This window comes from Chanodichthys erythropterus, chromosome 4 (genome assembly GCF_024489055.1).
Source record: "Chanodichthys erythropterus isolate Z2021 chromosome 4, ASM2448905v1, whole genome shotgun sequence".
NCBI lineage: Eukaryota > Metazoa > Chordata > Actinopteri > Cypriniformes > Xenocyprididae > Chanodichthys > Chanodichthys erythropterus.
This window is the reverse complement of record NC_090224.1, coordinates 35,426,004-35,452,316: the sequence shown is the minus strand read 5'-3', so window position 1 is coordinate 35,452,316 and position 26,313 is coordinate 35,426,004. Positions and strand designations below refer to the sequence as shown.

The window sequence follows — 26,313 nt, the reverse complement described above, 5'->3', positions numbered from 1 at the left end:
GAAGGTAAAATATAGCTGCGAGCAGCAAATATTGGGGTTAAAGCACTTTAAGACCTTTTAAGCACTTGTGTAAAAAGTTGTGATGTTTTTTTTTTAGCAAGCATACAACCATTTACATCTGAAATGGAAAAGACAATTTACAGCCAATAACGGCAATTTACTAATGAAATAACATGAACAGTTCAACTGACAGTGGTGGTCCTAGAGGCAAAGTTGTTCAGAATGAGGAGCTTTACCATGCATTATGAATGCTGTGGGCCTGTGCAATTAAATTGCATGATATCCGATCCTTTAGGCACATGAAAAATGTGATTTTTTTTTTTTTTTTTTTTTTTTTTTTTTAAGAATATCTCACAGGCCTTTAGGGCCGCGAGACAAACAGGCCCAGTGAGTTTCGTTCCGATCGGCATCCATTAATCTTGTCAGATAGGTGCTCAGATTTCATTGTCCACCGGACGCATTTTTAGAGATACGCCAATGTCCTCTAAGGCAGTCTTGGCACCTTGGACAAAGGCACTGAATGGCAATTTTCAGGCGTAGTTATAGCCATTTTTATGTGTTTTTTTCTTCTTCATTTTATAGTGCCACCAAGTGGCCAGTCACTGCATCGCTTTTCATGCAACCACAGAATGAGCTCTTGTGTGCCGAGTTTAGTGAAAATATCTCATTCTGTTGACCAGCTATAGCCATTTTAGTAAAACTGGCTCGGCGGACTTCAAACGTTTTGGCGCCCCTTAGAGACTGTGAACCGAAATGTCAACTTTTTTTGATAATTATTGACAATCAGACTCCAGAGAAGTTTTAGTTCTGATAGGGCCAAAAACCTCGGATTAGTTTGCAAAAGTAGGTTTTTCAAAAAAATAAATTTTTTTGGTATTCCCCAAAAAAATTGCCAGGACGATGATCAAATCCGAGGCGTCTGAGCATCTTGAACCAAGGATTCCAGTTATATAAGACACTCGAGCCTATGCCTAACGGTTTAGGAGTTATGAGCAATTTTGTACTTTTCACAGGTCTGTCTGATCAGTTTTAGATGAGAATGCTGATCCTTGGGAAATCTAACATTCACAATAGGGTTTCGGAGCTATGTGCTTGAACAGAAGAAAGAAAGTTTTTAGAATGACATGAGAGTAAATAAATGATTTTAGGTGAACTGTCTCTTTAAGCTTATTGATTATCTATGGCTGATTGCCCAGTAGGGGGCAGCAGAAACACTTGCAATTCTGGCCCCGTCAGTCTGACCTCACACTATGACCTTTAGTAGCATTACAGCTGAATATGACTTTAGCATTCATGATACATTCTTTTTTCCCCACTTTGACAAATGTAATATTTTTCTATATGTTATTAAAAATTATTTTAAAGATTCCTTATGGATATTCAGTTTGAAATTAAATGTTAGATGTATTTATAAGCAATAACTAGAAGAACCTCAAATTTGAGCAGTTTTCAGTTTGTGACTGACAGTCGTGATCACGCAGTTCTAGATACAGCAGAAATGTAGAATGCATATGCTGGTAATATTTAACCTTTATGACCCAGTTACAGTCAATGCATGGGGCTCACATACTTTCAATTATTCAGAAATCCATGGATTATTATGATAATTTGTATTTTATGATGCAGGCTGTTTCATATCAGGTCTATCCTTTCCAGTATGCAAAGAAAAAAAAGAAGTGTCCATTATTACTACATCATATGTCCATTGTGACTCAGGACTTTTTCTTTGTAATAGGGAGGTGTGTTTCCCTTGGTAGTGTTTCTCATGCTTGCCACACAACAAGTGCTGACAACGGACGAACACACGCACATACACCACAACGGCCAAAGTACATTTGAGCCCGGACCAGACAAAGCCTTTCGCTGCCTTTCTTTTTTCTTTTCGTATTCGCAGACACAGAAGATTACTGAGAGGAGATTTCATTTTCAGCTAGACAGAAGGGTGAGTTCTTTCAACCGTTTTCTGTATGTTGAATAAATGCAGCACTCAGGTGAGCGATAATTTGTGTTTTGTTTCTTGTTCTTTACAGATCTCGTTGGAGGTTGAAGGTTAAACGGGTTAAGGATTAAACATACTGTAGATAAGTGACCAGACGCACGTATGAGTGGAGCACATGGTGTAGGTGTGGAGTGCTGAAAGTGAAGGTGCATGAACTTTAAGAAATCTGATCTGCTGTGAACAGGGAACAAGGTGAGCAGATCTATTGTGTAAGAGCCTTTATACATAATCTAAAGTTATATTATTCTCCATATTGCAATAAATGGACCCTTTGTTTAAAGTGGAGGATGGGTATGTTCAGAAGCAGGTATTTATACTGAGACGTAAATAGAAGTGAGAAGTGAAGTCATTGTGAAGTCCTCTCTGTCTCTTTAATGTGTTGTCAATAGGTGTGTCCACTTTGTGTCAGGTCAACTCAAAAGAAATGGTCTGATTGGCTAATTTTGGATCTGTTTTGCCTCTCCACCATCACATGACAGGGGTCAGACAAATGACATTTAAGAGACTCACTGGCTGTCATGTGTTTATGGCTGTGTAGTCTTGTGAACTACATGTGTTAGGGGTTTGGGGCAAAACACTGATCCCATGTATTGTAACCTAAAGTGCAATAGTTGCAGTATGAGTCAAAGAGTTATTTTCTTTTTCTAGAGGAAGAGAGATACTGAATAAAAAGAATAGAGGAAGCATATTTGGTATGAAAGAGAGAATGTGTCCAAACAAAAGCAAAAGATTTATTTTAATCTCGTGGGCCAGAGTCCTTGATGAGGGAACTGTGGCTGCTTAATCAGATTGTGGTTCAGTTTCATTTATGCATATTTATTTTTAAATGCTACTCTTCAAATATCCTTTCTGTACTCTACCCTTTCAAAAGTGACGAGACATTTACATTGTAACAAAAAATCTATTTAAAATAAATCTGGTTCTTTAAAACTTTTTTTAATGATTAGAGAACACTGAAAATTTCTTAATAATACTAAGAAATGTTTGTTTGATCAGTAAATCAATATATTAGAATGATTTCTGAAGGATCATGTGACACTGAAGACACTGAAAATTCAACTTTGCATCACAAATAAATTACATTTTAAAATTATATATTCAAATAGAAATGTTAATTGAAATCTTAATAATGTTTTACAATATGACTGATTTGACTGTATTTTTGGTCAAACTAATTCAGCCTTGATGAGAAGAAGAGACTTTAAAAAAAAAAAAAAAAAAACATTTTAAAAAAATCAACCCAAACTTTTGAACGGGTAGTTCATCATTTTTTTGTCCAAACCAGATTTCCAAAACAAATCCATTATACAAATATTAGCTATTACATTTTAAAATATGAACTTTATTTATTTGATATTTTATTTTATGAATATTATTATTATTATTATTGATTTGATATTTTATTTTATGAAAAACAGTGACAGTGAAATGTGAGACCTGTGAAGAAAGCAAAGAATAATCAAGTTAAATATTACTTGAACAAGATATTTTTATTTCCAATTAGGCTTTATCAAATTATGTAAAAAAGAGATTCATTCTTTGTATTTATTATGCCTGAAATGCTAGCTTTGATATCAAGCTTTGCAAGAAAAAGGAGTTGACCATTTTATTAAGTAAAATATTATTTTCACCATCAGTTTTTCCCCTACCGAAGACTTCTCTTGTGATGCATTTACTGTATGCATGTGAATTGAGAGAACAAATTATTAATCATTTTCATATATTAAAAACTAGTGAGTGTGAAAAGTGTTAAGAGCGCAGAAAGTGCAGTTGAAAAAATACACCCATCTAATCAAAGCATGTATTTTTAAACTGTATGTGAGATTAAAACAATGCAAATAAAGTCATCATGTACAGGGCTTGGACAACGAAACTGACACTGGCCAAAATATTGTTGGAGGTTTCACACCTATATATGCATGGCCTGGTGGCCAATCTTCACCGATTTCACATTTCATCAGTAAGCGTAGAGTGTGAAGGTTGAATTAGCAGAGCAATAGCACAGCTGTACATGAAATATTGCAATCGACATAATATAATGGGAGACATATCAGAGTTCAAAAGAGGACAAATTGTTGGTGCGCATCTTGCTGGCTCGTCTGTGACCAAGTCAGCAAGTCTTTCTGTTGTATCGAGAACTACGGTATCCAGTATCCAAAACATAAAACCACAGCTGCCCAACTCACTGCAGAGTCAAATGCGCACCTTGACTCTCCTGTTTCCACCAAATCTGTTGGTCGAAAGCTCCAAAGAGTCAGTATTCAAGTTCGGGCTGCTCAACCTTGCAGAGTCACTCATGCCAATGCCAAATGTCGGTTTCATTGGTACCAGCAGTGCAAATCTTGGGCTGTGGACAATGTGAAACACTCTGATAAGCCCACCTTTACTGTCTTTCCCACACACTGGCTTAACACCCAGATTGTTGCTGCCCAGAGTGAAGCACAATGGTGGATCAGTGATGGTTTGGGCTGCAATAGCATTGCATTCCCTTCTGTGCTTGATGGGTGCATCACTATTAAGGAATACCGAACCATTCTGGAGGACCATGTGCACCTCATGGATCAAACATTGTACCCTGAAGGTGGTGCCATGTGTCAACACGATAATGCACCAATAAACACAGCAAGACTTGTGACGGAATGGTTTGATGAAAAGTAAGTGGGCTACACAGATAAAAGTCAGAAAACATTTTCCTCCACAAGCATCACATGGTAACACTGTTCTGGAAGAGGAATGGCTCAAAATCTCTCAGAAGGACTTGTATCTGTCATTCCCAAGATAAATTGATGTTGTATTGGCCTTAAAAGGAGGTCCTACACCATACTAATAAATTACTGTGCTCTAAAACCAGGTGTTTCAGTTTCATTTCCCAACCCCTGTATGTCAGAACCGACAGCATTTAAACTTGAAGATTTATATGCAACTTAAATTATGAAAAAAGTCCTGCATGTCCAAGGGCTTGACAAAGCACTACTGTTACTGTCTTTTGCCTGTAGTTCCAACCAGTGCTGTTCCATGGATCCTTGCAGATTTGCTCATCCCTACATTCCAAAACAAATGCTTGTAAAGAGTCCTGCACATTAAATGATTAGTCCACTTTCAAATTAAATTTTCCTGATAATTTACTCACCCCCATGTCATCCGAGATGTTCATGTCTTTCTTTCTTCAGTCGAAAAGAAATTAAGGTTTTTGATGAATTCAGGATTATTCTCCTTTATAGTGGACTTCAATGGACTCCAAACGGTTGAAGGTCAAAATTACAGTTTCACTGTAGCTTCAAAGGGCTTTAAATGATACCAGACGAGAAATAAGGGTATATCTAGAGAAACGATCAGCCATTTTCGAAAAAAAAAATACAATTGTATATGCTTTATAAAAACAAATGATCGCCTTGCACGTGCTTCCGCTTTCCGTATTCGTCAAAAAGCTTACGCTGTATGTCCTATTCTTCCCTATTCTACTTAATTAATGGAACTGGCACCGTGTTCGTTCTGTAAGTTGAATGCATTGAAACTGTAATTTTGACCTTCAACCGTTTGGAGGCCATTGAAGTCCATTATAAGGAGAAAAATCCTGGAATGTTTTCATCAAAAACCTTAATTTATTTTCGACTGAAGAAAGAAAGACATGAACATCTTGGATGACATGGGGGTGAGTAAATTATCAGGAAATTTTTATTTGAAAGTGGACTAATCCTTTAATGAACTGAAACCTCTTTCATCCTCTCTGCAGATCTCCTCATATGAGGGAACACTACTGTGATGGCGGAGGAATCTGAATTTGACCTGAACTACATTACGGAGCGCATCATTGGCATCTCATTCCACCAGTCCTGCACAGAGCAGATGTACCAGCATAACCTGCGCAGAATCACGCAGATGCTGCAGTCCAAACATGCTGATCAATACATGGTGAGCAGGCAAGAAAAACAAACAAATCACATGACTGTGTCAGAGAGTTACTATTGGGGTCGCATGGAACAAAACCTTTTTTTTCCTGCATGCAGGTCCTCAACTTATCCGAACACAGCGATGATCTCAGCAGGATGAATCACAGGGTAAAGTGAAACTGTGTCATGTGATTTACAGACGTGTGATGGAATGTGCACTACCATACAAAACTTTAGGGTCATTTTTTTTTTTTTTTTTTTTTTTTTTTTTTTTAATTTTAAGGCTGCAATTATTTAAAAAAAAAAAAAATACAGTAAAACAGTAATCTTGTGAAAATTACAATTTAAAAATAAAAGTTTTCTATTTGAATATATTTTAAAATGTATTCCTGTGATCATAGCTGGATTTTCAACATCATTACTCCAGTCTTCAGTGTCACATGATCCTTCAGAAATCATTCTAGTATGCTGATTTGCAGCTCAAGAAACATTTCATAGGACCTGTTTCCACCTGGTTTTAAGATGCATTTTGGTCGACAGGATTACGAGTGGACGACGCTAAATACAGGTGTAAATGGGGTGTAAGACATTTCGAGCTTGTCCACTTTCAATCACTTCCAGAGGAAGTCAAAAACGCATTCGACCAGATTGTTTTTGTAGTGTAAATGCTCATGTGGTCGAATGTGTTAAAACAGCCAGTAAAAACTAATTATGGGAAGCTAGCCAGATGGGATTTAAACTTTGTCCCCTGAAGACCCAAGTTTGGTTTGAAGACAAAAAACACATAACAAGCACAATGTTCTCTCACCATTCCTGATTTCCAACACACACTCACCGTATTAGGCATGGTCTTGCAGCTATCAGTTCAGAAACGAAAAGCCCTGGGTATGCTTTGTTTACCCAGCCTTTCAAAGTATACTTAATTTTATCCGTACATGTACACAGGCGTTCAACGCAGTTTTAAGCAATCTCTCGCCACGAGTTACAACCATGTAAACATCTTTCTTTCATGCTAGAGTTGTACAAACGAGTGTAGTCTCTAATCTCTCATCTATATAGGCCTCCATTGTCACTGTAGCTTGCATGCGTTCCGGTCTGTTCTGTTTATGCAGTTTTTCTGCGACTACCTTGTGAATCGACGCCCCCAGGGCACGTTTTTTGCAGTAACTAATTATTGCAAGAAAAAAAATTAAATGCACATGTGCGACCTGCGTGTACAAGTGTAACGCGTAAAAAGTGAATATACTTTGGGCTTAATTTTTTCCGTCATCTTCGATTGGGTTCATATGTAAATTGCAAGAGCTTATTTTGTCCAATAAATCGAAAGATCTGAAAAACACTCCACTTTTTTTGAAAATAGGCTAATTTTCCAACTCCCCTAGAGTTAAACAGTTGAGTTTTACCGTTTTCGAATCCATTCAGCCGATCTCCGGTTCTGGCGGTACCACTTTTAGCATAGCTTAGCATAGTTCATTGATTCTGATTAGACCGTTAGCATCTCGCTTAAAAATGACCAAATAGTTTTGATATTTTTCCTATTTAAAACTTGACTCTTCTGTAGTTAAATTGTGTACTAAGACCGACACCGCTGCAGCAGTGCAATGATATTACGCAGCGTCTCTCACAAACGTCTCCATGGTTGCAAGGCACATTCCCTGTGCAAGCAGGGGCTCACGGGCGCTGCGTAATATCATTGCACTGCTGCAGCCATGATACGGCAGCAAAGTTCCTTGATTATTACGCCTGAATGAGAGTATAGTTCCTAGCCATATCAGCCTAGAAAATCGCAACTTTTCATTTTCCGTCGGTCTTAGTACACGATTCAACTACAGAAGAGTCAAGTTTTAAATAGGAAAAATATCAAAACTATTTGGTCATTTTTAAGCGAGATGCTAACGGTCTAATCAGATTCAATGAACTATGCTAAGCTATGCTAAAAGTGGTACCGCCAGAACCGGAGATCGGTTGAATGGATTCGAAAACGGTAAAACTCAACTGTTTAACTATAGGGGAGTTAGAAAATTGAGCCTATTTTTTTAAAAAAAAAGTGGAGTGTTCCTTTAACACTGTTGCCATGGGTTGCAAATTTTACATGGATTTTACCCACCGGAAAGCAATTTTTACTAGGGGAACCCCCTGAAATGCATTTGGGTGGGTTTTGTTGTGAAAACCTGACAACCCTGCAGAAGTAGACAAAAGAGACCAGGTGTAAACAAGGCCTTATTATCAACGTAGAAAACGTTTTTTTTTTTGGAAACTGTGATACATTTTTCAGGATTTTTTGATTGAATAGAACAGCCTATATTTGAAATACTATTTTGTAAAATTATACATCTTTTATTGTCACTTTTGATCATTTTAATGCACCCTTGCTGAATAAATATATAATTATAAAAGTATAAATTTCTTTTAAAAACAATCCTGCTGACCCCAAACCTTTGAACGGTAGTATATGTGTAACTGTTGCCTCACATCTGATTGTCAGGTGGTGGATTTGGGCTGGCCGGAGAGTCACGCTCCATCACTCCATCTGCTGTGCTCGCTGTGTAAAAACATGAACAACTGGCTGAGCGCACATCCTGAAAATGTGCTGCTGCTGCACTGCAAAGTGAGATGTGAAGTTATTTGCAGCTTATTCTCAGGTTAAAAGTCCATTATTTGTCTCTGGGACTCCTGTAGGGTCTCCTATACGAATTTCACAGTTGGTTAACTTCTTCCTGTCTCTCTCATAGGGCAGCAAAGACAGGGTGGGTGTGGTAATATCCTCTTACATCCAACTATCTAATGTTTTCTCCAGGTACAACTTAACAATTCATATCCTTTGTTACCAAGACAAAATATCTTTAAAAAAGTCAATTGCCTTCTCAGAAAAGCTGCTTAAAGGAATAGTTCACCACAAAATGACAATCGTTGCTATTTGGATTTAGTCACATGTCTTTCCAAACCTGTATGATCTTCTGTGTGATTATAATAAATGGCCACTGGAGCTTTCAAGATTTGAAAAACACACAAATGCACCATAAAAAGTAGTCCATATGGATTATGCACTATATTTCAAATCTTCTGAGTTCATATACTAGCTTTGTATGAGAAACAGATTTAAGTCATTATTCACTGAAAATGTTGCCTCTGAGAGTTCATGAGCAATGTGCATTAATATCATTTATAGTAACAGCTCCATTTCGCATCAGTCTAAAAATCTATATAAGCATTGTGAATTGATTTTGATTTTGAATTGCATTTTGTGGCATGTACTCTGTTAACTGAGTGCACAAGTGACAAACAAATGCATTTTATAGGTTTGTACATTAATTTGACCTGTTTCATATCCTCTTGCACCTAGTGAGGAACAAGCATTAGATCTGTACTCCATGAAGAAGTTCTGCAGTGATAAAATGGTTAACCTCATGACCCCATCTCAGAAAAGGCAAGACTCATTTGTTTATGCATTAACTTTCTTTTTTTTCCTGTTACACAGAAGGGGAGAGGAAATTAACAAGAATCATCTGATACACTTTACCCTACTGCTACTACTGGATATTGGGGAAAATTATTCATTAATTCACAATTCGCCAAATTATTTGTATCATTCAATACCATCAAGTTTGTGGTCAGTAAAAAATTTTAAATGATAAAAAAAAAATATATATATATTTTATTTTATTTCAGAATTTAATAATTTTATTCTGCAAGGATGCATTACATGTTACAAAAGATGTATATTTCAAATAAATGCTGTTCTTCTGATCTTTCTATTCAACAAAGAATCTTGAAAAATATATATTACGGTTTCTGTAAATATATAAAAAGTCACACAATGGTTTTCAACAATGTAAATAATAATACGATTTTCTTATTAGAGTGATTTATGATTATTCTAATTATGAAATTCTAATTTTTTATCATTCAAATCAGGGTAACATTTTATTTTATTGTTACATGTAGTTATTATTGCTATAAATTGTGCATAATTACATGCAATTAAACTTACCAACGCCCTAATCCAATATTAAGTACATCTAGTTAATTATTATTACTCAGTACTAATTACACTATTATGGTCACCTTAAAATAAAGTGTAGCCCAAATCATCAAATCATCATATTAAAATGAGGATCATGTGACACTGAAAACTAGAGTTATGATGCTGAAAATTCAGCTTTACCAAAAATATATTAAAATGTATTACATAAAATTATAATCATTTTTCACTTGGTGAGCATATAAGAGACTTCTTTTAAAAACTTTAAAACATTTTACTGACCCCAAACTTTTGAAAGGTGGTATACTGTATGGTCATGTGGAAAATTTTGCACGCTTTGCTAGATTAAGAGGGTGACACATGCTTCCAAATGATCCATCTCAACCCATTCTCCCCCTACTTTATATGCACTTTCATTGTGAAGAGGTGTTACAAATGAAATCTGTTGCTTTTCTTCTTGAAGCATACTGTGGTGTTGGTCATGCTATGTCTTTTGGTCACTCAGCAGTCTGTCATGAGTGAAGGTTTCACTCTGGAGAATGGTTCAGGGTCACACATGAGAGGAAATCCCCCAATTGCAGTATGGATGTCCTGACATTATTCCCACTTCCCTTTTCTGTGAAACATCTTCATTTATATTTTTTATGTAATCCCAAAAGCCACCACCCGTCACCCTTCACGCACATGCAAACTGAGGAAGAGTTTTTACTTTAACCTTCTTTCCCTGCTGTTTCGTGTATTATTGTTTTCCTCATGCTCTCCCATCTATATTGACTCTAGAAACACTTTTCACTAAAATGAGTTATTGTAAAGCTTTTGAAATGGCAACATAAATATTCTGCTCTGATCTGTTGCTGGAATAACACAAAGAAGCTGTTTTTGGCAACACTGAAAAGAAACTATTTATTCTCTTTGATAGTGTGGCGCACCCAGAATAACAGTAAATCATGGAGGAATGTTAGAGATAGTTCACCTGAAAAATTAAGATTCTGTCATCATTTACTCGACCTCATGTTGTTCCAAACCTGTATTGGTTTCTTTCTTCTGTTGCACACAAAAGAAGATATTTTAAAGAATGTTGGCCGCAGCCTGAATCGGCGCATTTCTAATTATGCCCCAAAATAGGCGGTTAAAAAAATTAATAAAAAAAAAAGCTGTGGGGTATTTTGAGCTGAAACTTCACAGCCATTCAGGAGACACCTTAGACTTATATTATGTCTTGTAAAAAAACGTTCGATGGCACCTTTAAATGCTGATAATTGCCAAGACTCTGATGCTTTTTTGCTGTTTTATTTTCGACTTCATCTAAATTTGTGAGGCTTGATTTAGCATTGTCTGGTGTCAGTATGAGTGACTGAGGTGTTTGTGGATGGTTCAGGTATGTGCAGGTGTTTGGCAGGCTGCTTACCCACCAGATCCACATAAACCCTTCCCTGCTCTCCATCCACCGTGTTAATATCCATCCCATTCCTGACTTCCACCCTACAGGTGAGGAAAACACCCATATACATCCAGGCAGTTAAGTGAAAGTGTTTTTAGTTTCCAAATAATTTCAGTATGTCCCCATTTAATATCTAAATTATTATGTCTTGAACAATAATAGAGATCAAATAGAATCTTGTCAAATTCTTCTCCTGAGAAAAATATACCTCAATAATCTTAAGTATTAGTTCACCCAAAAATGAAAATCATCATTTACTCAACCTCAAGTTGTTCCAAACCTGTTCAAGTTTCTTTCTTCTGTTGAAAACAAAAGAAGATATTTTGAAGAATGGCACTGAGACATTTTTCAAAATATTTTCTTTTGTCTTCCACAGAAGAAAGTAAGTCATACAAATGATGAAAGAATTTAAATTTTTGGAAATGAAAGTTGTTTATTAAAATTAATGCAGTTTTTTTCATATTCTTTTTTATTAATAATAATCAACAAATTAATTTAGGTTCATGTTTATTTTTAAATATTCTATTTTAAATATATTGTTAAATACAAAATATTGTTCTTGTTAATTTATGTTTTTTCATAGATTAATTTGGTGTTTAAAATGTTTTTTTTTATTTATTTGTACAACTTGAAACATTAAAAATCTATTAAATTATGTAGAAATTAAAATTAAACATGATTAATAAATTCTTTAAAAATATTTCTGTATCGGATTCTTCCAAAACCATTTTACAATAAGCTATATGACCTCCACATTGAATTTACAGTGTGTCAACTGTATTTAGTTTAATTTGTTTCTCCAAGGACGTTGAAACATCTGAGACAAAGTTAAAACTTAATGACACAACTGAGATCTCTATAAAGTGAACTATTAAAAAAATGTAATGCAGTTTTTTCTCTGGGGTTGTTTGTTTTCAGTGTGTCAGCTGTTTATCAGAGTGTATCAAGGCACGCAGACTGTATACACATCAGCAGTGCAGTAAGACACTGGATATGACATATAAATACAATAGAAAAAAGTAGATTTTGTAAAATGTGTATGATCATGTTTATCCATGTGATTAGCTACAGTATATTTAGAATATGTGTTTATTCAGTGCTTGTGTATAACTCCCAGTCAGGTTGCCGTAGGCCAGACGGACAGTGTGTGTTTTGTTCTGGAGCCCCCACAGATGATCAAAGGTGATGTCATGGTGAGACGTCTCTCTGTCTCTTACAAACACACACACAGCATGTGTAAAGGTTTGGCTGTCCTTGTTGGGGCCAAACGTCTTCACTTATATAGGGAAATATAATGATGACAACCAACCAGTGAGGACATTTTAGTTTTTGCACTAATCTTATGAAAACTGCACACTGTATCATCTTCATTTCTTCTTTCTCTGCAGATTGCGTGTTATCATAAAAATATTCCTGTGAGGACTCATGAGACAGTGTTTCGTGTGCAGTTTCACACCGGCGCTCTGTCTGGAGACCAACTTTCCTTGCAGAAAGAAGACCTTGATCATGCCAACAAAGGTACACAAAGTGTTTTTGGTAAAAACCATCTCTCACAAAAGTGGCACAAAATTATTTGAAGATAAAAATCTAAGAAAGTATTTGCATTTGCAAATTTTATCTTGTTTGTAGCACACATAAACATTTCAAGACCAAACATTACGATTCAAAAGTCAAAATGGTCACCATTTATATTAGGTGCATTGTAATAGTTGTGTTTTACAAAACACTTTTGCTGCTATTGAGGTGGGATAAAGGTAAGGTACGGGACAGGTTTGGTGGTATGTTTAAGGTTAAAGGTGGGTTAAAGGGTAAGGGCAGGGTCAACGGTGTAATTATAGATGTAATTACAGTATTTAAATACAGCTGTAATTACATACAGGCATTTTTTAAATATAAGTACAATGTAAAAACATGTATGTACAGAAATAAGTGCACTGAATGAAATGGTTATTTTATATGTTAGCACATGGTAGAAACATAAAGACACTTAATATAAAGTGGGACTGATTAAAAAAATAGATACATTGTTCAAATTGATGACTTTTACTGTAAATCTGGTTGACAAATGTTACTGGAAAATGTTCATAGTTAGTTTAAAGATGCAGCAGCAGTGTTTTGCAGACGCTATTTGATTTGATATTTTTTATCTAATGTATTCCATACTGGTTGATGCAAACATGTGTTTGTATTTTATCAGGGCTTGACATTAACTTTTTTTGCTCCCCAGTCACTGTGGCTAGTGGTTTTCCAAAGTTACTAGCCATTTAGCATTTTCACTGGCCACAATTTTGACATCAATACCAAGGGGGAAACCTGCCATAAAGATATATTTTAATATCATCTCATAATTTGGCAGCAGGTTTATTAGGCTGCTGTCACTTTAAGACCTGACGTTTTCTTTCTCAACTGTTTACTGTTTACCAAGACCAGCATTTTGACGTTATTTTGTGTGTATTTGAGTTTTTAAGCACAATAAGCAGTAAAAAATTAACTCAATTTAGTACTGAGACGCGCCTTCATGTGTGCACACTTTGAGTATGAGCCCAAAATCTGCAGTAATGAGTAAAATTATGGACAATATGCACAATCCCACGCCGAAATTTAAGCCCTGAAACACCAACAATATTCATCTGGAGCAAATGAAACGAGTGAGTGGGGTGAGGAGGGTTTGTGTGTCGACTCGCTGTCAGAGAGATGAGAGAGAAAGAGCAGCTGGTATTGTCTCTATTCTGAGGAAAATGAGTATTGGAAGAGTTTCAGATATTTCAGTATCGATATGTATTGAAAAATCAATATTTTTGACACTACATTGTACAAAAGCCTTTTTTAAAAGACTTCAGTTGAAAAATAAATTTATTATATATACAATTCAACCCACCAAAGTGCCTAGTAGGAGTGACTGCTTTACACGCCACTGCTGAAATACACCCGCATTTTAGCGGGTTGGCGGGTGTCAATGTCAAGCCCTGTACTTCATTATTTTGAATGCAGATTGGTGTTTCCTGTTGTGTGAGTGAGTGCGTGACTGAGCATGTGAGCATGCCGAATGTTTTTGGTAAATAATGACAGGCAAGATGTATGGTGGCCCATCTGAGAAACAGACAGACAGCTTAACTCTTTAAACAAACACTTCTGTAATTTTGGCCCTTACTCAATGGGAAACCTTACACAATCAAGACAACTGTAATGTGGATGGACAGAAGTGAAAACAGTCACATGGTTGTGGCAAGTATGCTTACGAGTCACATATACATCAACTATCATTGAACTCATGTGTGTTGATGTTCCCACATTGCTGTGTGGCATAGTTTTTTCCATCCCTTTCAATCCTTTCAGTCATCATTGGCTTTCGTCTCCATTCAAGATCCAAGATTCCCCGAGGACGGTGTGGTGGAGGTGATCTTTTCAGAAATTGCGGAGAGAGATCCATCCCTTGCTTCAGGTATCCTCACATTTCTCTGTAATGGAGGATGTTTTTTAGGTCTTTGTGAATTTGTATTATCCAATATGGCTGGTTTAGGTATTAAAGGGATAGTTCATTCAATAATGAAAATTTGGTCATCATTTACTCACTCTCCAGTTGTTCCAAACCTGAATTAATTACTTTCTTCTGTTGAACACAAAAGAAGATATTTTGAAGAATATGGGTAACCAAACAGTTGTGGGGCACCACTGCCTTCCATAGTATGGAAAAAAATACTATAGAAGTCAATGGTCGTCAACTGTTTGGTTACAAACATTCTTCAAAATTTCTTCTTTTGTGTTCAACAGAAGAAAGTAATTAATTCAGGTTTGGAAGAACTTGAGAGTGTGTAAATGATGACCAAATTTTCATTTTTGGGTGAACTATACCTTTAACAAATTTAGTTATAAATGATCACACTGTGTTTCTCTATTTCAAGACTGTGGCTCCAGGAGGAACAGTTCAGCCGTTGTCATTGAAAAAGACTCTCTGGATTCACTACAGGATCAATGGGACTTCAGTGAGAATTTAACAGCAGCAGGTAATACTGGACACCTCAAGTTCTTCATAAGGTCTAGAAAAGAACTGTTATTTTTCCAATGCATGATTCCGATATCTAGACTTCTATCCAAACTTCTGTATACACAGGAAAAGCAAGACTTGTTGTCACGTATGTTCAAGAGTTTGGGGTCAGTAAGATTTCTTTTTTATTATTCAGCAAGGATTAATTAAATTCAAACATGACTGTAAAGACATTTATAATTTTACAAAATATTTCTATTTCAAATAAAAGCCCTTTTGAACATTGTATTCATCAAAGAATCCTGAAAAAAAGCATCACAGTTTCCACAAAAATATTAAGCAGCACAACTGATTTCAACATTGATAATAATCGCAAATGTTTCTTGAGCATCAAATCAACATATTAGAATGATTTCTGAAGGATCATGTGACACTGAAGACTGGAGTAACGATGCTGAAAATTCAGATTTGATCACAGGAATAAATGACATTTTAAAATACATTAAAAAAGAAAACATTTATTTTTTAAATTGTAATTTTCACAAGATTACTGTTTTACTGTATTTGTGATCAAATAAATACAGCCTTGGTGAGCAGAAGAGACTTATTTAAAAAACATTAAGACCCCAAACTTTTGAAAGGTATTGTAATTCAGCAAATATATTGAAATATGAAGTGCTTTATGAAGATAAAATATTATTGGTAATTTAATTGCTTTTCAGAAATATTGAAACAGTAAGGCAGTTATGAAGCACAAAAGTAAAAAAAAAAATATATATATAATTTAAAGGTGCCATTGAACATTTTTTTACAAGATGTAATGTAAGTCTAAGGTGTCTCCTGAATGTGTCTGTGAAGTTTCAGCTCAAAATACCCCATAGAGTTTCTTTAATTAATTTTTTTAACTGTCTATTTTGGGGCATAATTAGAAATGAGCCGATTCTGGCTGCGCCCCTTTAATTGCTCACGCTCTCCGCCCCCTCCCGAGCTCTCAACTCTATCATTGCATAAACAAAGTTCACACAGCTAATATAACCCTCAAAATGGATCTTTACAAAGTGTTTGTCATGCATGCTGCATGCATGCGTCGGATTATGTGAGTATAGTATTTATTTGGATGTTTACATTTTGATTCTGAATGAGTTTGATAGTGCTCCGTGGCTAACGGGCTAATGCTACACTGTTGGAGAGATTTATAAAGAATGAAGTTGTGTTTATGAATTATACAGACTGCAAGTGTTTAATAATGAAAGTAACGACGGCTCTTGTCTCCGTGAATACAGTAAGAAACGATGGTAACTTTAACCACATTTAACAGTACATTAGCAACATGCTAAAGAAAAATTTAGAAAGGCAATTTACAAATATCACTAAAAATATCATGTAATCATGGATCATGTCAGTTATTATTGCCCCATCTGCCATTTTTCGCTATTGTTCTTGCTTGCTTACCTAGTCTGATGATTTAGTTGTGCACAGATCCAAACGTACATATTAATGATCCCGACTGTTACGTAACAGTTGGTGTTATGTTGAGATTCGCCTGTTCTTCGGAGGTCTTTTAAACAAATGAGATTTATATAAGAAGGAGGAAACAATGGTGTTTGAGACTCACTGTATGTCATTTCCATGTACTGAACTCTTGTTATTTAACTATGCCAAGATAAATTCAATTTTTAATTCTAGGACACCTATAAGTGAAATGAAAACAAGCATTTGTATAAAAAGATGAGTGGTCGACTGATATTTGGTATTTCTTAAATATCGGCATCGGCTGATACATTTTTCTGTTTGGCCGATGTGTTGGAAGCGAAAACCAATATCGGTCGACCACTAAATAATCATTAAAACAACATTTCATATATACTGAGATCTAGCCCTTGACAACTTTCCATGAGACAACTACACAGCAAAATCCCCAGAGTTAAATCAACGCTGCTCAGAGTACATATGGTCTCTCTCTCTATATAGTGTTAAAGTAACACTAAAGCAGAGTTAAAGTTAATGAGATAATTAAGTGATTAATTGATGATTGAGCATTAGTGATGAACACCTGTTGTTAACAAGCAGAATCACTGAAGAGAAACACAAGGACTACAACTGACTTCCAGCCACAGCCTAAGATGAACTCAACTGAATATAAATCTCTCATGATCTGATTAGTTACACAACTCCACAAACAGCATATTATCTCATTAACTTTAACTGTGCTTCAGTGTTATTTTAAGTCTATATAGAGAGGGACCATATGTTCTCCAAGCAGAGTTGATTTAACTCTGGGGATTTTGCTGTGTAACCAGTGTATGACATACAGCAAACAGGATGTGTGCTAAATTCATAAAATTAAGTTTATTCACACAATAATTGACTCAAACTATTGGTCCGTTTAGGAAAAAAACAAGGGAAAAGTTATGCTAATCAGAAAAGTGATGATAATTATTAGTCAATAAGGCCAAATATTGGACGATTATCACTATACAATGATTTGTTGTACGTTCATTTTTTAAATCCATCACATCTCTCTTTCTTTTTTGCTCATGATGAATCACATGTTATGAATCATCATGAATCACAGTTGTTTTAACTTTTGTGACACATCACATCTCTTTTGTTTTCTGGAGTGTTGTGGAGTTTCAAACTGAGTCTGTATACACTTTATTAACATACTACAAGCGCACTAAATCTGGCTTTGGATTCACTAATTTGGGACATGTTTTCATTGTACTTCATAGGCCTCTTGTGGGACTTCCATGGTGAAATCATGGGATTGTGGGTATTTATTTTAGGAGAGGAAAACAAAAGCATGAATGCACATGTAAGCAGTGTTTATGTCAGGATGCGAAGAATAGTTTTCCGAGACATGAAGTCTCTGTAATGGCCTAGTAATTGTGAAGTTACGGTCTGCTACAGGAAACATGCTTTAACTCTACTACCGTTATTAAGACTGGGCACTGTTCGCTGAGGTTAATTGGAACATACGAGGCTGTACGGGACTGTTCAGGGTGGGTGGAAAAGCTTAACCCCCTATACAATAATAGTAAAATTCTTGTATTTGACCCCAATCTAATCTTGTTTGGTCTGAGGCCTCCAGACCATAATGACCTGCCAGTTACCATAGTACCGCCACAGTGCGCCATGCTATTGCCTTCCCCTTGAGGGTTTGTAATTACTGTAAATGTTAACGTTGCTGCACTAAATGAACTGTAGTAATAGAGAGCTGCTCAAAGTATATGATGTTTTGTCCAGAAGAGCGAGTCAGAATATCAAAGCAGTGGATGGAGCTCAGACATAACAGACCCAAATGACTCATGTTATTCAAGGGCCAGCATGTAGGGTATGGGCTAACATTTACTGACAGTTTTTAATTTGTCTTCTAGACAAAGAGAAATAAGGCAAAGAAGAAAAATAATACGTTGTGAAGACACAACATGTCGACTTACAAGACAGAACAGGTTACTTTTGAGTCTTAAATTTTGTAATTTTTAAAGAAATTTAAACAAATACCGTTCTGTGGCTCTTTAATATGTCGTGACAGATCGCTGTAGTGTCTTTGTTCAAGCTGCCCGTGAACCGATCATGTCTTCCTACTAGTTAATTTATAGCATCAAATAAACATGAATGAACATTAGAAGGAATGTTGTTTCTACCGAGAAATTACGTCAGTACACACAATTTTTTAAGTTCAAGCAAAGACTATAGAATAACACAAGACGCATCACTCGTATTGTTTTGAATGGGAGAAACTGCAACGCACAATATGGCGGAATAAGTCCCGCCTTCTAAATAATTACAATCGCCGGTTGGTAAAGTCATCGTGTCACTGCAGCAGCCGTTAGACGTATTAGCTCGATCCAGCCTGAAAAATGGCATTTTTTGTCATGATTCTAGCGTTTATAAACAAAATTTATGAGACAGTTGTCAGATTTCATTGGTGATTTCAAATATGAAATTTAATTGAAAGCTTGGTGAACAGCTTTAGAGAATTTGATGTTTCCCCATTCAAAGAGATAGGAGCTGCACTTGAATGCCCGAGAGGCGCTTCTAAGATAGCCGCCGAGTGAAATGACTTGTCTTAAAGGGACTTTGGCTCAAGTCCACCTACGTTAATCTTCTGACTCTCCTGACTGACTTTGTCAGACATAACAGTGGATTCGGCGTTATGATTGGTTAGATCACCTGTCAATCAAACTCCCGGCAAAGGGTCAATTACAAGCTCAAGATTGTGAAACTAAGTGTGCTTTTTAGAAAGCTATTTCAAAGTTATTTTTCAGTCACTTTTCAGTTATCAGATGGTTACTATAAAAAAAATCATTATAATAAAGTTGATATTTTATTGTAATATATAAAATATAGTTGTTCTGGAAGACTTAATGTCTTGGAGAGATGATGATTTCATTTATTTTATGGCATTATAATTATTATAACTAATTAATTGATTAATTTAATTAATTAATTAATTATGGGCATAGTTTGTTACTTTAAATTGGAAAAACTTTGTGATAACAGGGTTGATACAATTTGAAATAAGCCTTTATTTCAGTATAAAAACAGTGTGCTTTTTAGAAAGCCAACAATGTCAATTAAGCTTGTAAAAATATCCCTATTCCTCAAAAATAAAATAAGATTTAAAGGTGCCCTAGAACGTTCTTTCACAAGATGTAATATAAGTCTAAGCTGTCCCCTGAAGTTTCAGCTCAAAATACCCCATAGATTTTTTTTTTTATTAATTTTTTTAGCTGCCTATTTTGGGGCATCATTAACTATGCACTGATTCAGGCTGCGGCCCCTTTAAATCTCGCGCTCCCTGCCCCCCCAAGCTCTCGACAATAAAACACAAACATAAGTTCACACAGCTAAGATAACCCTCAAATGGGTCTTTACAAGATGTTTGTCATGCATGCATGCTTCGGATCATGTGAGTATAGTATTTATTTGGATGTTTACATTTGATTCTGAATGAGTTTGATAGTGCTCTGTGGCTAAAGCTAACATTACACACTGTTGGAGAGATTTATAAAGAATGAAGTTGTGTTTATGAATTATACAGACTGCAAGTGTTTAAAAATGAAAATAGCAACGGCTCTTGTCTCTGTGAATACAGTAAGAAACGATGGTAACTTTAACCACATTTAACAGTACATTAGCAACATGCTAACGAAACATTTAGAAAGACAATTTACAAATATCACTAAAAATATCATGTAATCATGGATCATGTCAGTTATTATTGCCCCATCTGCCATTTTTCGGTATTGTTCTTGCTTGCTTACTTAGTCTGATGATTCAGCTGTGCACAGATCCAGACGTTAATACTGGCTGCCCTTGTGTAATGCCTTGAACTTGAGCTGGCATATGCAAATATTGGGGGCGTACATATTAATGATCCCAACTGTTACATAAAAGTCGGTGTTATGTTGAGATTCGCCTGTTCTTCGAATGTCTTTTAAACAAATGAGATTTATATAAGAAGGAGGAAACAATGGAGTTTGAGACTCACTGTATGTCATTTCCATGTACTGAACTCTTGTTATTTGACTATGCCAAGATAAATTAAATTTTTGATTCTAGGGCACCTTTAAGGCTAAACATTATGGGAACTATATGATAAACTACTGTTCAAAAGTTAGGGTGTCTAAGACATTTTAATGTTTTTGAAAAACACAAAAACAATTAATAATTTTGTAAAATATTACAATTTAAAATAATTTTTTTAAGTTTAATATATTTATAATTGTAATATATTTAATATTTTATATATAAAATGTAATTTATTCATGTGATCAAAGCTGAATTTTCAGCATCATTACTCCAGTCTTCAGTGTCACATGATCCTTCAGAAATCATTCTGATATGCTGATTTGGTGCTGAAGAAAAATAAATAGAAAAAAAATAGTAGGCTAAATCGTACTCACAATTTACTAATTTATTCCACTGATTTACTATATTGTGTGCACAATGTACTAATTTGTTCCCTCTATTTGCTAAATTGAATGCACGATTTATAGATCGAGGGAATGAATTAGTTAATCATGCGCAAAATCATGTAAATCAAGGGAACGAATTACTAAATTGTGCACACAATTTACTTTTTTCCTTGCATGTCATTTGCGGGAAAGCAGTTGTGCTGCTTAATATTTGTGTGAAGTTCAAAGTTAAACATTTATTTAAAATAGAAATTTTCTGTAACATATTGTTGTATTTATTGCCACTTTTGGTCAATTTATTTCATCCTTGCTTTTCTTTATAAAAAAAAACAAAAATCTCACTGACCCAATACTTTTGAACAGTACTGTATAGAGTAACATAAAATTCGAGGTGGCTGGCACATCTTACCCCACCTTCCCAAATACACAATATTGAGTTTTGCAGAAGTAACTCTGCTTCAGGGAGCGGAACGTAGTGAGTGTTTAACTTTATGAAAATGAACTTTGTACTCCTTGTCCAGTTAAAGTTCAGTGATCAGGGAACTAGCAAGTTACTCTTGTTATGGTGGCCCTTTGTTTTGTTTTTGTCTATACAGAGTCTAGTGTTTCAGATAGTAAAATTGGAAATTCCAGGGCCGGATATTTAAAGGCTGGGAGTTTCTGTTCACAACTGTAAAAAATCAATCCCAACAGCTTAATGTGCGTGTGTCATATGGGACTGAGGCTTGATGCACATCTGGTTGTGTGATTCCGTCCCAAGCAGCCGTGTAATTTAGAGATACCTCATGGTTGGAGCACAAACAGCCTTTACAATTTACAATACATAAGCTCAAATATAGAATTACACACGCTCACTAACACACACTTATGTCTGTAATTATTGCCAGTCGCAGCGACAAACAGTCTGAAGGAATGCTACTGCCAGCCGACCAAAGTTTCATGCTGTTTTTTTCTCTCTCCTGTTATCTTTCTTTTGCTTTCTTTCAATCTCCCTTTCATCATTTTGTTTCTTTTTACCTGGCACTCTTGTTCTTTAGTACATCAATACCTCCCTTATCTCTCTCCTTCTCTCTGTGTCTCTGCACTCCATCTCTCCACCCACACATAACTCCGCCCTTCTGTTTACATTCCCCACTCCATATTTGGAAGGCTCAAGGTCCTCCGAGCGTCCGTGCGCACTCTACAACAAGCATATGTGTGTGTGTACAGCTGTGTTCCGAGGAGCATTGGCTGGTTCAAGCGGAATAGTGCTTCCCAAGCCAGGATTTTCCCGTACACCCAGGAGGGGCACCTGAAAGGGGTTACCTGTGTGTGGAGGTGGAGAGAGAGAGAGAGACGGGGAGAGCGAGCAGCACTGTAAGAGAAAAGGGAGGAGGGAAAACAGGGGAAAGGGAGGAAAAGATTGACTGAGAGAAAGAAAAAGAAGAGGAAAGAAAAGGAGACCCAGGGGAGCTGTTATCACCTTATGGGAAAGAATGCAAGCTGCCTGTCTGTTTAAAACTGCATGAGGCGAGAAGGACAGAAAGACAGGGCATGCAGGACTAAATGGGAACAGTCGCCTGCAGGATAAACACGGTCAGGACTGCTTGCCTTTCCCCCCCTTTCTTTATTCATTCAAGAAATATAGTTTGTTTTCCCTTTTTTTGTATATTGTATAAACGCTCTATCTTTTCACTTGTATCTCTTTCTCTTGCTCTTTGTCAAAGTCGTCTGTTGTCCTCTCAGATACCTTTGGGGTCTGATTCGAGAGGATGTTTCTGGAAAGCATTAGGTTTGTGCCGCTCCGTGCATTTTTGAAGTGGTGCGAGGTGGTGGGATACACTTTCAACAGCAAGACGCTTGATTTATTCTGTGAGCTGTTGAAAGCTCTTGTGATAGACGAACGCAGTTGTGCTTCATTTATCAGGAAAAGTTGTCACTTTTGAAGTACTTTTTGAACTAGTTTTTGGCTTTGCTTTTGAAAAACACTGATAAAACATGTGCAGAATATTAAGAAATATGACTAAGAAATGACTTTTTGTTAAATGCAAGGTCATATTAAAAGTCAAAGTCAAGTTTGTTGTGTTGATCCATTGGTCTGTTTGAGGCATTGAGCGAGTTAGTTTTGATCAAGTGGTCTGTTAAATATTTATTTTAGAATATGATAAAGTTTGTATGATAGTATGGTGACTGAATCTCAGTTGTTGGGTGTGTGTGTTTGTGTGTGAGATTTGCCAGCTGTGGCATTTTATCATGCATGCTTGGTATTTGAATTTCAGCCTCTTGAGACTAGAGAAGCTTTACTGGTTTAGTTAAAAAGAGCCTGTTTTTCACCAGTTAACGTACTGACCAATGTTATATTGACTTTTGCTACTATTTAGGTGGGATATGGGTAAGGTACGGGGCACACTCTAAAAAATAAAACATTGGTTCAACAACAACAAAAAAACTTTTTCCACTAGATTTTTTAACTTAAGCCAATTGGGAGAATTACATTAATTCGAAGCAATATTTTGAGTTGATCCAACATAATGTTTTAAGTAGGGTGAAGACGTTTTTTTTGCCACAATAAAAACACATTTCTAAGTAACATGAACTTAAAAATTGTCAACATGAATGCAACTATTTAATTTGATCCAACATTAATGTTTTAAGTAAGGTGAAGATGCTTTTTGGACACAATAAAACGCATTTCTAAGTAACATGAACTTACCAAGCACCACTTGTCACCATGATGGTAAATCTCCAAATACCCACATTAACAGAAACTCTTCTAAATTAGCATAAAAAAACACTAATTACTGCTAAATCTCCCTTACCATTAATCTTGTGCAAAAAGCATTATATAACACTTAATTTTAGCATTTACTCTCCCTTTCAAGTGCCACGGGCAAAGCATGATGGGAAATATAAATCCCAGCCCAGTTTCACTTAACTTAAGTTTGTCTAAATTAAAAGAAGTGTTCATACAACTCAAAACAATGAAACCCTTTTACACGTCATCAGATTGTATTTTGCATTCACAGAACTTAAAATTAAATACATTTTTGATTAACTGAAAATGTTAAACTATGACAATCCAAGCTCAATAAAATAACCATTACAAGTAAAAAGTCTAACAGCATTTCAGAACTTGATTTTTTATTTCACAACAATATATATATATATTTAAGTAATGACTAAAGGTCCCCAGAATTAGTTTTTAGAGTGCAGGTTTGGTGGTCTGGTTAGGTTAAAGAGTAGATTTAAGTGGTAGGGTCGACAATGTAATTGCATAAATTAATTACACTGTAAAAAAAGAATTGTTTGTTTAACTTAGTTACCTGGTTGCCTTAATTTTGAGTTCATTGAAATTAAAAATTTGAGTTAATACAATGAATTGATTTAATCAACAGAAACTCAGAATATTATGTTATCTGTACCACTTTAATTATTTAAGTTGATTTGGCAAAAGAAAAAATGTTGTGATAACCGATCACGATAATATTTCTTCCAGGTATTTTTAAATATAAGTACAATTTAAAAAACAAATGTGCACATTAAGTTCATTATATCACATGATTAATTTAAATGTTAAGATTTAGGGTTTTTCATAAGGATTTTTCCATTGGTTTTAACTTGTATTAGAAAATAAGCTCTGTGATCAACAAAAGTTTGTGATTCTTAAATGTTTTGTTCATGTGATCTTAACAGATGAACACAACTTTTATGAATTTTGAAGCCTAAATACAGTCGGCAGAAGTAAAAAGCTAAATGTAGGCTATAAACAAACTTCAGCATCACCATCACTATGCTTCTGTCAACACTTTCAGCGTTTGTTTAAATACATTTTGCCTGATAGTTTAAGTTAAGACGAGTTTACAAGAGCATGATTATAAAAAACAACAAGGCTGTGGAAGCGGACTAGTGAGTGAGTGAGTTTATCTGTCCGGCTGATGACTTTTAATGTCCCCGACAACCTCTTCAGTCCCATTGAGACACTTGTAAGCGAATGCCTTTTTCAAGACAACTAAAAGCTTGATCAAATCATGTGGTGGTATTACTGATGTATTTTATTTCATAGAATAAAACATGACAATATCTTGAGCTTGTGTTCACCACACACCTTATTTCAGGCATTTAACCAAAAACTGCTTTTGACTTTAGGACGATGCAACTGGTAGTGCTAAAATGCTAACTCGTGTCCTGGTTTTGGCCTATAAAAATACTTCATCCCTGCAGCACTCAGTTGTCAAAAGCACTCAGTGTGGCGTGATGCTAAATGTCGGTGTTTACGTGTGTTTGTACAGCCTGCATGTGTGATGCTGCCTTCTGGCTTCACGTTGAACAGTAGATATGTGTTATCAGTCATGATCAATGCTGCGAGACTCTGAGTGTGTCGTGACACATGATGCTATCTGCTGCGATCTGTGTTCAGCTGCCGCTGGCTGACTGATTTGTCTTTGCTAAAACACACAACGGCTGCACAAAGACAAATCTAGGTCTGTGTATTTGTGTGATGACTAAGGTGTCTGCAACTCGCTAGAGACGTGTAAACATTACCACTGTATCCCAGACTATGACACACAGGGCTAAATGTAAATGAGGAGTGGGTGAAGATAAGTTCTTCTGGTCTGACAAACGTGTTTAAAATGAAGTACATGCACATATCATGGATGCGATCATGGATGCCAAATACAACTGGGAAAGTCTCTATAATTGCAAATGTAGCTGAAATCTTTTGCTTTTGCATAATGTTTCATCCACACCAGTAGGTGTCATTATAAAGTCATATAGGCCAGATACAATGGCTACCAAATATGCTAGTATTGTACAATTATGATGAATATAACAATTCAGTTTACAGTGCCTTCAAATTGAGTAAAACATGAGCAAAAACACATCTGATGTCCATTCTTTTTTGATGATTTTGTAGAAGTAAAAACCTTTCTGAATTTTTTTATAGAAAAGGTACATTGCCCATCTTGCTCCAACCAAAGTTATTTGAATGCACATTACGTCATAATTATGATTTCCCAACGCATAAAAATAAAGTTCAAGAGGACTTGAATGCTTTATAAGCCGTCTTGAGTGATTTTTCAAATCATAAAAAGCGTTTATGTTCAGCCCAAAG

The 26,313-nt window shown here is 35.7% G+C and overlaps 1 protein-coding gene across 1 annotated transcript in view; it reads left to right on the top strand.

Annotated features, from left to right (window-relative positions):
- The first annotated feature begins 1,769 nt into the window (after window positions 1–1,769).
- tns3.2 (tensin 3, tandem duplicate 2) overlaps window positions 1,770–26,313 on the top strand; it is a 65,553-nt gene continuing 41,009 nt past the window's right edge. The window contains exons 1-13 of the mRNA XM_067384833.1: window positions 1,770–1,942; window positions 2,031–2,191; window positions 5,733–5,911; window positions 6,007–6,057; window positions 8,375–8,497; window positions 8,622–8,686; window positions 9,233–9,316; window positions 11,250–11,359; window positions 12,231–12,291; window positions 12,430–12,505; window positions 12,701–12,830; window positions 14,677–14,754; window positions 15,215–15,316. Coding sequence (XP_067240934.1) covers window positions 5,762–5,911; window positions 6,007–6,057; window positions 8,375–8,497; window positions 8,622–8,686; window positions 9,233–9,316; window positions 11,250–11,359; window positions 12,231–12,291; window positions 12,430–12,505; window positions 12,701–12,830; window positions 14,677–14,754; window positions 15,215–15,316 — 1,030 coding nt within the window. The 5' untranslated portion in view covers window positions 1,770–1,942; window positions 2,031–2,191; window positions 5,733–5,761. The remainder of the gene's footprint in view (window positions 1,943–2,030; window positions 2,192–5,732; window positions 5,912–6,006; window positions 6,058–8,374; window positions 8,498–8,621; window positions 8,687–9,232; window positions 9,317–11,249; window positions 11,360–12,230; window positions 12,292–12,429; window positions 12,506–12,700; window positions 12,831–14,676; window positions 14,755–15,214; window positions 15,317–26,313) is intronic.